General features: G+C 32.9%; 1 protein-coding gene across 1 annotated transcript; it reads right to left on the bottom strand.

Annotated features, from left to right (window-relative positions):
* Positions 1 to 479: 479 nt before the first annotated feature.
* On the bottom strand, positions 480 to 9,873 carry LOC142637236 (ADP-ribosylation factor GTPase-activating protein AGD12-like). The gene is made up of 10 exons (XM_075811518.1): positions 9,684 to 9,873; positions 8,614 to 8,706; positions 6,570 to 6,651; positions 6,254 to 6,329; positions 5,341 to 5,504; positions 4,901 to 5,036; positions 4,553 to 4,669; positions 4,009 to 4,104; positions 823 to 1,104; positions 480 to 627 (listed from the first exon to the last, which is right to left on the bottom strand). Exons 2-9 carry the CDS (start codon positions 8,663 to 8,665, stop codon positions 823 to 825), a joined length of 1,005 nt encoding a protein of 334 aa, XP_075667633.1. The 5' UTR covers positions 8,666 to 8,706; positions 9,684 to 9,873; the 3' UTR covers positions 480 to 627.
* Positions 9,874 to 14,469: the final 4,596 nt, after the last annotated feature.

The raw sequence follows: 14,469 nt of genomic DNA, 5'->3' as shown, positions 1-14,469 counted from the left end.
ACACATTTGGGGGACTAATAAAGATGAAACCTAGTATTATCTTTATCCTCAACCAAGTCTTTGAAACAAATGAGATCATTGCCAAGGTTCTAGATCAAATAGAAGATAATGAAATGATCAATTTTCGTTTTTCCCCAAATGATGTCTAAAGTATGGATGAAATTGGTAGTGTAACCAGTTTCATTATGTTTACCTATGTTTTCAACCATTCTTTTGTTGCTATCTTCTAAAGAATTTAACTTTGAGATCGTACCTTACCTACTTCTTGTGTCACAACTGGTAATACCATAAGTTATATAATAGTACTATTCACTTAATGGCCGTTTTCACTTGTCCAATTTTCAAAAGATTGAATGCACGTTTAAGGAGCCAAAACTCTCAAACAGCTGGCAATGGCAACAGTTCATGTTAGAACCATTTAAAGCAATGTACCTTTCTGGAGAAGCAGATTACACATGGTGCAACACATCATGGTATAATGAGATAAGTAATATAATCATTTTCAAGCAACTAAACTCACACTGCTTTACATTTTGTTGTATGAATATTAAGTTCCAAGCGGATGATATATATTCACAATGCTTTTTTGACCGCTACACCTGTGAGGCTTACAAAGTTCGGACAAACCTATACAAAGTCATGTGTGTATTGATTTGTGTCACTCATACAAATTTGATAGCAACAAGAAAAAAAAATGAATTCAAATGAATAAATACAAGTGAAAGAAGACAGAGTACTGTATCATTCCATATGAGTAACACAAATCAATATTACAAAATTTTTTATTAAAAGCAATGGGGAAGAAAAAGAATAAATATGTACCTATTGATCAAGTGGCATCCACTCTAGTTCTAGATCTAGTTCTCCGCATTCCACATTCTGAAGCTTAAGAGACACCGCCTGTTTCACCTTGCCATCAATAATGTTGACGGTGCTATCATCCTTAAGGGCGTTGTCATGTGATTTCAGCCATTTCCCAATCTGCATGTTTCCAAACATCCCTGCATCTCCAAATGCTATTGCAGATGTTATCAGGGGCTGGAGATCAACCTCTGCTTCTCCCATGATATCATCGGCTGAAAATGTGTCGTGATCAAACACCCGCTGCAACATGGAAAGTCAAAAGGCCAGATAAAACTGTCATATAAGATATAACATTGTCACTTCAAGTTATCAGATTATTTGCTTATTCTAACACTAGCCCTCCACAAAGCACTAGCACATGGTACATGGCTTGCTTCCTTTCTATCTGTTATTTATAAAAAAAGATGGTAAGTGCCTATTTGACACTTTGACTACTCAAGGGAGAAAATTGGGGAGCAAATGAGCAAGCAAAAGAAAAAGACCAACTATTTAGGCAGAAAATAGTTTGGGTATGAGACAAAGCGGACGTGCTTAACCGTAATTTTATGAATGAGTATAGAATTATAGATACAAAAACTAGCCCTCATACTTCTAAACAAAGTAACAAACCCTAATTTGAATGCTTAAAAGTAGTACATACTATCAGCACCAGCATAAATTTGATTTTTTAAGGGTAATATAGTAATATAAGTGGGATTGACATCCTTACGCATCCAACCTCTACTTTATAACTACAACATTCACTATCAACCAGATTCTCTGCAAAGTAAAAACTGTCTGACTAAAATTTATGGTGCGCAAGCATAAGAATGAGCTGACTGGCCAAAAAGGTAAGGTAGAAAGCATGTACCACTGCTTCTAGTTTTACATTGTAAGAGAGATAATATTGTATGAGTAGTATCATTGCATTCTGATCTTATAGAAGAGTCTATAATATCCTAGCGGTGAGTTCTCCCATATATATGGAATATAGTGTCAGAGGGCTGTACCATATTTTCAGCTCCTCTTTTTTTTTGGATAGGTAATCAATTAATGAGAAAAAAAGAATAGTACAGGATGTTCATGATGATGAACAGTAAGAGATGAAGAAAGGTAAACTAAGGGAAGGATAATCTAAGGGAAAACATAAACTCTGAAAGAGACGAAGAATCAGTAAAACCCCAACAACGAGACCACTCAAAAAGGCTACGCTGGCATAAAACCTTTAACTCATCCAACGTCTTCTCCATGTTCTCAAAGGAGCGATGATTCCGTTCCAACCAAACAATCCACATTAAACACCCTGGAATCAAATTCCAAATATTCGAGTTATGCTTCCCAAGCCACTGATGCCAAAGATAACAACCTCGTCACTGATCTTGGCATAACCCAGTGAATACCAAAAGCCTAAAGCATAAGAGTCCATAAGGTATGTGAAACAGTACAATGAAGAAGAAGGTGGTCTACCGACTCCCCATCACAACAACACATACAACACTGATTTACCAAAGGGCAACAACCCCTAATCATGAGATTATCCAATGTGAGAATCCGATTGTGAGCAGCTGTCCACAAGAAGAAAGCTACTCACTTAGGAACCTTTGGTTTCCAGACACCCTTCCAAGGAAACAAAAAATTCGAGGAACCCTGAATTGCTTGGTAATAAGAACGGGTGTCAAACATACCATCACCTTTGAGCCGCCAACAAAGAGTATCCCTCCTATCCCCCTGAGGAATACGAGGTTGGATAAAATGAAGAAGAGAAAAAGAAGTAGCTAGCTCTCAATCTTCAAAAGTTCTAAAGAACCTTAAATTCCACACTCTAGTAGTACCTCCTTCCGGAAGCCACAAAACCTCAAAAATGCAAGCATCCTTGGCAACTGAACACACATAGAACTCAGGGTAGAGATCTTTTAGGGTATAATCCCCAATCCACCTATCATGCCAAAAGCAGATGCAGGTGCCTTCACTCACTACAAAAGATAGATGCTTAGAAAAACTCTCCCACCCTTCATGAATGCTTCTCCAAAGGCCACAACCGTGGGTCCTCTTGCACACTTTAGTACACCACCCCCCTTGACCCTCACCATATTCTGTGGAGATTACTCTCCGCCAGAGATGGGTAACTTCTTGTCCATAACCCCACAACCATTTCCCTAATAGAGCTTGATTAAACGACACCACACTTCTTATCCCCAGCCCCCCCAATTTAACAGGTAAACACACCTTATCCCAAGCCACCAAAGGATATTTGAAACTCCCCTCAAAAGACCCCCAAAGAAAATTCTCCTGAATCCTTTCCATTCTAGAAGCCACAGCTTTAGGAATGGTGAAGAGAGATAAAAAGTACGTAGGAAGAGTTGATAGAGTACTTTTTAGTAAAGTGAGCTTACCACCCTTAGATAAGTAGAGACGTTTCCACCCTAATAGCCTCTTCTCCATCTTCTCCAAAATAGGATTCCAAATCGAAACAGTCTTAAAAGAAGTTCCCAAAGGCATCCCCAGGTATTTCATACGCAAACTCCCCACTCTAAATTGAAGAATACTAGCCAATGCAACTATATTATTCACCTCCCCAACAGGAACAATCTCACTTTTCCCAACATTGACCTTCAATTCCCAACATTGAATATTCATTCTTGAATTCTCTTCTTACTACTCCTCACTAACGTGGTATCAGAGCAGGACTGAACATTTCTGGTTCATCCTTTTCTGCTCACTAACATTCAAAAATAATAATTCTACACACAAAAGATGGCATGTGAATTACATATACAAACTACTACAAAGAACTACCAAAATGTCTGGAACTGAAAAAGAACAGAGCTTGGCACATATCTATAGGGTCTTAAGTGGTAGATTGATTGGTCACATATTAACTGGAGAGAACGCTAATGCAATTGGCATACATTGAACTGATTGGTAACATATCAATTCCTTAGAATGTAACATTTGCATAGAGGAATTGAACCCCCCCTCCCCCCTCCCCCACTATCTACTGATTAAAAAAAAAATGTTGCATAGAGGAATTAAACTTCATAGCTGAAAATTTAATGGATCAAAAAGCATGGGAAGAGCTCAACTTTGGGAAAATTAAATCCATAATGGAATAGAAAGAAAAATTAATTGAAATGGTCGTGAAGAGCAAGGAATAGACAAGCTTACCAACTTCAAGGGTCCAAAATGCTGAGGAACAGACAGCATGAGTTCCTCATTCCAGACTGGATTCAAGTTGCTCTTTATTATAGTTGTCTGAACAGTCTAATAGCATCAACACCACTTATTATCATTAGGGAAAAAATCATCAACCTGTGAGCTATGTATTTTGAATAATGAATACATCAAAATGAAGATATGTTCTGCCATTTTAGCAGGAATCTTAACCATTATCGACCTAATATGACTTCTAATATCAGAAAGTTCTCAACATCACCACCAAACACAGACAACTCAACTAAGCCTTACTCCCAACTAAATGGGGTTGGCTACATGAGTCCACGGATGCACTCAACTCCATCTTGGGCCACACCAGCAATTAACTGTCCAAAAATCACGTACACACATGCAAATACATTTGTGTGTGTGTGTTGTATTTATGTTCAAATACTAATCAATGAAACCTAAGTAGACTTCACAATTTTATGTTCCAAGGGTTGGGTTGTTCGCCCAATACCCCAAAGATAAAAGTGAAAAAGGAACGGTGACTAACCTGCTGCCCAAGAGTCAATATAACGTAAGGATCACTTGTCATCATATCTCTGATAGCTAAATTTGTGCCTTTTATCACTTTGACCTTCAATAGTCCAATAAATTCTACCATTCCTTCCTGGTACAATTTTTAGGATCAGATAAACTAAAGTTACTCACACAATTTAAAAATTGTCACATCAGACACCTGCCCACTAGAAATTTCATATAATTTGGATACTGACTAAGCCTGGAATTATGGTCCCTATACAAGTTTATCTGACTAATCCTTCTCTTCCTAACGATTTGAATTTACACCTTTGAATTTAAGCCAACAACTGCAGGAAGAAGAAAAGGTGAAGAAAGTTACCGAATTATGAGAAGAATTTGACCGAAAACTATCCATAAGCTTTCTAGAAAAACTTGACTTGAGAGAGCCTTTCTCAGAAGGAAGTGACACAATCCGCAGGCTAGGTTTCAAAAATTCTTGAAGCTCATACTTAGCCCTACAAGGAAGAAAGTAATTAAGTGAATCACACCCTAAGAGCCTCTGATATGCCCAAAAATTGAATATGCTCATCCAACCTGCCATATTAGTAATTAACTGTAGAATCATGAAAGTCTAATGGTAAACAAAAAAAAAAATAGAGTATGAACAGGACAAGGCAGTACAATGGTAGGACAAGTAGGATGGTTATGGTAAATCCATCCAAGTGCCTTGCCCACCTAGTACAGGGCAACCAAACACACAGATGTCTCAGAAAAGTGTCACACAGATGTATGCATAAAAAATTATAAATCATGTCTAACCGGATGAATTTTGCACGCAGCTCATGACTGGCATCTGGTCCAGGCTTTTCATATCCTCCAGGGATAAAGGCCTCATAAATTGCATTAGCAGAAGAATTTCCTCCAACTTCAACCATCGATTCAATTTCATCATCAGACCACTCATCCAATGTCACAGACAAAACCTAAAAATACCAAATTAATTTTGTTCAGAGAAAAGTATGTTTATGTGCATGTGTGGGACTTAGGAGAGAATAAAAAAACTTGAGCACCAAAAAAAGAACATGTTACCCATTATTGAATAAAGACTAAACTTGCCAATAAGAATTGACAAAGTGGCTAAATATATACATCAAATTTGAAATCATCAACATAAAAATAAAAATTAAGCAATCAGAAGCAAGCAGATTCCACCACATAGAATAATCATAACTATCAACCATTTAGTCAGAAATAACTGAAATGTTTTTCTGAACTGGTAGAAATGCTACATTAATGAGAAAAAAAATTAAAGGTGGTTAACACCTCCTAAATTAACAAAATATAAGAAAATGTAAAGCAAGGTAGATTTGTTTGGTAGGAGAAACAAAAATAACCATCCTACAAAACTTGTATTTCCTTGTTCTCTATTTGTTTTCACATGCATGGACAATTTAAGCTTAGTAAAGAAGAAAAAAATTAGCCATGACCATTCAATGAACCCTAAAAAAGTGTTCAGGGTGCGGGTCAATGTTTAGATCTGGGTTGACCCAGGTTGACCAATGGCATTAGCATGATGCCAAAAATCTCTCCTTAGTTAATTGAACTACAATGTGCAATAAGTTTATATGTCCAGTAGATATCATATCACATGTGGCTATAGGCAACTAGTTGCCTTTATGTTTTATAATTATTGTGAGAACAATATAGTAAAAGGTGATTTGGGAGCAATTACCTTTGATATATGGGTACCGAGGCTCCTGTGCACACCACAACATTTCAAGCATATAAAAACTCCAATATTTGCTGACCTGAAAATGAATTTATAACCAATTCCTCAACAAAAGAAGATGATAAAGCAAAAAAAATGTGTTTCATGACTTTGAATCATTCTTTGACTTGCACAAATTCATACACACGATGTCAATTAAAAGATCACACACAAAATCCTCACCTTTTAATGCTTATTCTCAAGCATGAAACATCAGTTGTGACAATACACGCATGACATGTATAGTTTACAAACAAAAGTGTCAAGGTGGAGAACTTACGCCCATTTAGGATCTGGGGCACCACAATCAGCACAATAACGATTATCTTTTTGAAGCAATAAATCTTTTAATCTTTTTTTTCCTGTACAAGAAAATATAAATAATAAGCAAGTTGTACTAACAAATATTTGATGCAGTCATGGAAGACTAGTTTGTTGCTACATCGGAATTTTTTTCCATTTCAGATTTATTTTATTTGGTCAATATGTGAAGTACAATTGAAGCAAAGGCCACATAGTTTAAAAGGTCTAGTTATACGTCTTGTAGGGTTAAAACAATTTTTAAGTAGGACATTTATATTATAAGTAATATTTAGTTTTGCATGTAGGGATGAGACTGTAAATCCTGCAAATTTGGGTATTTGGGTAATTTATTGAGTACAGAATTATCTAGGAGATTCTAAGTATTTTAGGTTTGTTACATTGAATAAAATTTATTTTTTATTAACTTATTGACTAGTAGGACTAGCAGATCTAATTCTATTTGGAAAACTTAAGCTCTTGGGTCTATATAAGATTGTCATTGTACTCAAATAAGAGATGGAGTTGAATAATAAGAATTGATGATTTAGTTATGAAAGACACGCATATCCTAGCGTGATTTTTCTCCTTATTTCCTTTCATCTCTTTCTCCTTCTCATTTTCATAATACAGTTCACTGTTACTATTCAGATAGCCCCAAACATAACAAATTTCTCTCCATTTCTTCTTACAACCACAAAGCAAGCCCTTCCTCTTACCTAATAAAACCCTGAAACTCCATATACTTTCTCTATCAAATAGCCATCAAATAACTCATCAAACTCTCCTTTAAATCCCAAACACAACCACTACCTAGAATTTCGAGCAACTTAGTTGCATGAAGGAATTGCATTCTTGCCTTTTTCCGCATCATCAAGCTCTAGTCAACGAGCACTAGATTTTTCTTCTACAACTCTTAACCCTAGATCCACTAATTCTCCTAATACTAAATCCACCACAAGCACACATAGATAGATTCCATAATTTGTCCTCATCTTTTCAACATATTTTCAAGTTTTATTCTAAAAAGGCTTATGAGCTAATATCATACCAAAAACACAATAAGGAGGGGTAGTTGCGTACAAAGCCTTAAAAACTTAATTGAAAATATGTATAATGAAACAGGACATCAGCTACAGATTAGTCATCAGAATAGACTAGGAAGTATAAAATCTTTCAATTTTTCAGAATTTTAATTTTCAACACGAGAACAGAAGATGTACTAATGTGCACTAGTCTAGTGGCTGGTTCTAAAATAAAAGCTTTCTTATAAAAAAAAACATAGAAGATGTACTAAAAACTTGCTTTGTATCAAAGTTGATTTCCATGGAAATGGTACAAAAGAGGTGGCAAAAAAGAAAAGAAATTACAGGAGGAAAGTAAAATTATCAGTCACTCCTTCCTCTACAAGAGTACAACACCCTCAGTCAACAGCATTTAATTTAGAATTGTCAACTAGTAGCATAAAAATCCACCCCATGCTACACTCAGAGGCCCCTACATAGGTTTAATTATTTTTTATTTTCCGGTGCTTGTCACTCTTGCTTTTTCCCTTTTTTCTCCCCCCTTTTTGCATTTTATGGATGAGTGACTGAAACTTGGTCATCAAGGAACTTCTTCAAATCATCAAAAACTGCAATTGTGTGAGCTACCACTCTACTATTATACAATCGAAGTGCATATACTGATGTAAAGATGCAATCATTACCATTGTAATGAGATACGAAAGTGCCAATACTCAAGCATATCTATGCTCAACAAGTCAAAATAATTAAACATTTAAAACTCTAGCTAATGGTACACCCCATGTTGGGTTGGGGGAAAAAAGAAAAAGAAAAAAGAAAACACATACACTGACATAATCCCAACAATTTCTGAAATAGATGTTACAGTACTCACTAATTCCCTACAGTTACTGAAATAGATGTTACAGTTTAAAGGATGCATTACTTAGTATCAGTAAGGCTATCCAATCACTTAGAGCCCACTGATGATAGTAAAACACTTGAAAGTATTACAGATACCTGAAGCAGGCTTCCCAAAATCCAGTGATTTGTTACTCATTGCTCTGCTCATAACTCACAATCATCCAACTTAACCTAGCAGTTCCAAATAGCCTGGACAGCATAACCGAATAAAGGAAAAGGAAAAGAACCCATATCAGAAAAATGGTATGCTAAATAACCAAGAACTCACACCCGCATGTTAATTCTCAAAATTATAACTTTTTCAACAATCAATCAATAATTAGTCTGGATAAAACAGGATTAGCAGATTAGAATCACACAAACCTCCAAATAAACTTATTTCTAGATCATAGATATCAAATTGACATACATTTATCAAAACATATATATCAAATTGACCTATGAGAACAAAAAACTCAAAAATTGTAACAGAAAGTAGCTAAAGAAAATACCCAAACGAAGCAGTAACTCTCAAAACTGTGTCTGGGGTAGTAGAGATCAATAGCATGCAATCCAATTATTGAAACATTCACATCTATATCTTATTGAATCAATTAGTCAAACATATATCTCTTGTCTTGCTGCTGAGAAAACGGACCTAGAATCTTATTAATTTCGACAGCCTCGGCAACAACAAAACTGCCCAAAAAAAGAAAAACCAAGGTAACCCAGACCGGGTCAAAAGACTCAATACGTAATCCTCACACTAGTGGAAGAAGATATTTGATTTTGCTAAGGTCCCAAAAGATGGGAAATCCATTAGGAGTCGATATTCAAGTATCAATCACAATCCTACGTTTTCGCAGCAACCAAACCCAGCAGAAAAAGAAAAAAAAAAAAAAAAAAACCAAAACTAAGATAAAGGATCATACAATGATGAAGGATAAATGGTCAAAGGTTCAGAAAAAAATTGGTTTTTGACAAATAAAAAAACGTTCACATCACAGGTTTTAAATGATTGCCACCATTAACACCCACCAGGAAGAAAGGAAAAAAAAAAAAAACACACACACACAAACACAAACACACGCGCACACGCACACGCACACGCACACAAAAGTCAGAAATGAATCAATGATGACATATATTGAATGAAAGATCTGAATATATAGAGAAAGAAAATTCACCAGCGAGGAGTTTAAGGGAATGAAATGCCTGGAGTTGAAATCCAACGAGCCCTTTTGAGAAAAAAAAGAAAAAAAAAAAAGAAGGAGGTGGTGGTGGTGGTAATGGTAATGGTAATGGTATTGGAATGGAATGTTCAGACCCTTTGGAGATGGAAACTCAGTTTTTGTTGGATATATAAAATATAATAAATATGTGTTTTTTGTTTTTGGTTTTCTATTTATTTACTTTTTCTTAATTTCGAAGAGTCAGAAGTGGGAATATATAAAATGACACAAATACATACACACATATAATGATAATATATTGTAATGAAGTAGTAATCAATTGAACTTCGAATTGTTTGTCCGCCTTGCTTTGAATCCCTTACCCACATGACAATGATGGGAAGTACATAGCATATCACCCAATCACCATTTTCGTCATCTTCTATGTTTGAAAAATGCCACATGCTGATGGTTGAATGGACCTTGTAATAAAGATAAGGACACCTCAAAATCAGACACACACTTTCAGTTTTTTTTTTTTTTTTTTAAGTACTTTCCCACTCGCAGACAACTTGGGTATCTCCTAATACTTCAAAGATAAAGCTATGAATTTTCATTTTCATTTTTTTTTAATAATTTTTATATTTTTGTTCTTGAGTTTGACTTTTTTTTTTTTTAGATATTAAAAATTTAAGAGTATAAAATAAAAGACAAAAGGTAGAACCATATTTATGACCAAGGCTTTAATTACAAAATATAATAAGTTAATAATAACAAATTGACCCAGCTACGATTTTTATGACCCAAATTTTATTCAATGACATATTGAATACTAATAGATCAAGTGAATCGAACTTGATAGTCAAATTAACTAATAATTTGGTGGACGCAATTTGATTTTATAAAAAAAAGGTCAAACTTGAAAACAAAAATATAAAAATTATATTAAAAAAAGAAAAAGAAAAAGAAAATTGCAGTGAATCATAGCTGTGTGAATTTGATTTTTTATAAATAAAAAGAAAATTGTAATAAAATCTAAGAAAATCAAAATTGATTTTCAAAATCGTAGGTGGGTTACTTTTTTATAATAATAAAAAAAAAAATCAAATTGATAGTCAAATCAATTTGACTATTTTTTTTTTCTCAAGTTAATAATAACAAATTGACAATGCTACGATTTTTTTTTTACTCAAAAAAAAAAGTGAATCAATTTCGATAAAAAAGTAAAGCAATTTAAATAATAAGAAAAAAAAATTCTACAAAAGAAATTTTTTAGAAGAATGCATTAGTGTTTTTTTAGAAGCATGTAGAAGAATCCATTGTTGACAAATGAATCAATATAAACTTTCCTAAAAAAAATTCACGTAAACCAAATTAAAAGTTATTTATAGAAGTTTTGAAATGGATTGGATAAGAGTGATGGATTTATAAATACTATTGTTAATTATTAGATTTCAAACTCTAATTAAAGTTATAAAACAGCATACATATACAGTCCAATTATCTATTTCTAGTGATTAAACATAATCCCAAAAAAAAAACATAATCCCAAAATAATCCAATATTATGTATTAATTAGGGTTAGTTTTTCATTTTTAGGAAAATTAATTAGGACTAGTTAGAACTAAATTTAGTACAAATCCACATGCATTTTCTAAATTTAAGAAAGAAATGTTGTGAAAGTAAATAATTGCTTGGTATATAAACAAAAGACTTTATAAGGTGTGTTATCAATAAATAAATAAGATGTCTTTATAAAATTGAAATACTAATCTTTAATATGATAAGTACAAATTATAACTAATTAAATGGATTTTCAATAAGCATTTTGACATTATATTTTCAGTTATTTACTTCTTCTTTTTTTTTTTTTGAGAGTTAGTCTGTGACAAAAAGATTGTATTCAATAATAAATTCTTAACATATTTCAATTCCTTGCAAATATAGTGCCACTACCTATTTTTAACATAACTATTTATGATTTGTTAGCATAATTCGTGGGTGCCTACTGTCTATATCTAAATTTATTCACGAGTGTTTATGGCCAAATCAATTTTAGCAACACTATAGGGTTGAAATAAATTTTCACTCTAATTTAAAAATCAAGAAGCTCTTGGATTTTTACTCAACTTAGAAAATAGAACATAAAATTAAATTTTCTCTAAATTGAGATAAAATGATAAAAATAGAAAAACATGATCTCCATAATTAATAGTAAAACTATTACTAAAAAAAAAGTAGTGCATGTAAGCTGTAGCAAAGGTTATCCATTTTACACAACTACGAACTTATTCAAGAATACTTTTGAAGTAATGGTTAATAAACTATTTTAGAAAAAATTGACATTACTTTAATAAAAAATATATATATATATATAAAAACTATCAAAAATTCTCTTTTTTTCTTTTCTTATAAAAAATATTTAAAAATATTTTTTAAATCAATATCCTTAAAGCATCTATTAACTTTTTCCATAATATGATATCTACTCCATTGTATTTGGCTTTCTATTCTCTACTTTTCTTAAATTTTCATTTTGCATAAAATTTGTTTCGTTATTTCTTAATTATATGTCTCCATCATTTTTTTCCTTGGAAATTTTTAAACTTTTTTTTTCCTCAGCGCATGACCAATTTTTCTCCCTCTATAGAATTATTTTCACGTTTTGACAATTTTTATTTTCTTATATGTTTTTTGAACCGCACATTTTGACATTTGACCCAATTTAATGATAGTTAAATAATCTAAATTGAAAAGCCGAGTGCGAACATCGCATATTCGCATTTTAATTTTAATAAATTATTTTAGAATGGAGGGGCCGTTGTGGCCGTTTAACAAAAGTGTTCAGTTTTGTATTCATTGGTGAGAGTTGACAGTTGACAGTTGACAGTTGAAACTTGAAACCCTTAAATTCAAATTGGTTTTGTCGTTGAGTTTTGCATAAAAAGACTTTTTGGGTCTCCCGTCTCCCTTGTAGCTGTAAAAATTGAACGTTCAACCAATCCTTGAAAGACAAAGCATCAACTATTTCGTCGGCAAACTAAGCATCAACTATTTATATGTACTGTTAGCGGTAAAAAATAGTTATAAATTGATGTAAAAAGAATAAGAAAATGACATGTAAAATAATTATAGTAAAAACAAAAAGTTGTAATTTAGTTCGTAGCTAAAATTACTCTAGATAGAGAAAGATCTACTGTCATTAAACCTATTAAATTATTTTGCCAAGCGGAGATACGGACCATGTGGATTATCCCCATCCAAAAAAATATAAGAAAAGAAGACTGTGTCTGTTAACAAGGACTGTTAATATTTTATCAAAAAAAAAAACTCTGGTAATAAACAATGTTAACAAAGTTTTAATATCACTTTTATAGAAAAATATAAAAAATTGACAAAAAAATCAGTTGTTTTTTTTCCTTTCTTATATGAAGTTTATAAAAGTATTTTCCAAACGAATGACTTTAAGAAATTCATTAACTTATCACCGTACATACTTAGCGTGATAATCACACTACAAGTAATTATAAGTGCTTATAGAATTTGAGAGAAGGTTAAGGCCGGAGTTCAAGTCTCTAGAATGAACTTCACACCTATATACACTTAGATTAGATTATGGTAGAATTTCTATCTTGTATTAAAAAAAATTCATTAACAAAATCATATGTATAAATACCCCAAAAAGAATAAAAGGATAAAATATGTATTTTTTTCCCGGTAAACTGCTATTTGGTATGTTGATGTTGTTAATTAGTTATTGTTACTTCCCCTTAAATTTTTGGGTTTATTATTTTTTTGATATTTATGGCATCAATATACCAAACATGAATTAATGTCATCATATTTAGGTACATAAAACCCCTTCCTCGTTTTAAGGGAGTATGTCCTTTAAAAATGCTAACTCAACAATTAGAATACCAATTTAGCATTTTAAAGTCCAACTCAACAAATTTTCCAAACTTACCACTTTGGTACCCAGTGAGCAGCCAATCTAGTGGGTACAACCCTTCCTTAATGGCAAATGCCAAGTGAGTTCTTCGAGTCAAGATCAAACGATTCAAAATGGTCACACCCATGATTCAAAACCACCATTTTATCATTATAGTTTGCCAAATGCTCTCATTGTTATTGTATGAGGTCTACCCAAATCTAGATGCAAATACATATATAATAGATCGATATGAACATCACGAGCTCTTGCGAGAAAACTAGTCATTTCTAATACTTTTGTCTTGATTCCTTCTTCTACAACTTGAGCTTGGAGAAGGAAGTGATAATTCATAAGATGGCCCTAAATGCTAAATCTCTTTTAAAATAAAACTCTTCATCTCCAAAGCTCTACTCTTAAAGCTTTACATCTAAAACTCTACCTCCTACAACAATGTCAAATGGACCTTGAAGCCCATTGCACTTCGAAGTTCGAACTTGCCTTCAAAGAAATAACTTTAATTGAATTGAGTTTTATCATGATAACCACCAAACCTTATTATGTGTCGATCTCAAAAGGTATTCTATGTGCTCTAGCTAGCCCTAAAAAGAAACAAAGATAATGTACCTTTGTTTGACCCCATCCTAATGGCTTTGTTTAAAAGGGATAAAATGAGTGGAATAGAATAGATTGATTGAAATGATTTTTAAAGAATATTCTAGTTATTTCTTTTTGTAGGAGTTTGCTTGGAATAATTTTTATGGCTATGAGGAAACGAAATGGAACATTCATTTTTTTAATGAAATAAAGGTCGAGTATCTATTGTTATTAAATTTTGAGAAATTATAATAAAAGTTGAAGGGTACTAAGTAA

This window comes from Castanea sativa, chromosome 5 (genome assembly GCF_040712315.1).
Source record: "Castanea sativa cultivar Marrone di Chiusa Pesio chromosome 5, ASM4071231v1".
NCBI lineage: Eukaryota > Viridiplantae > Streptophyta > Magnoliopsida > Fagales > Fagaceae > Castanea > Castanea sativa.
This window is presented reverse-complemented; position numbering and strand designations above follow the sequence as displayed.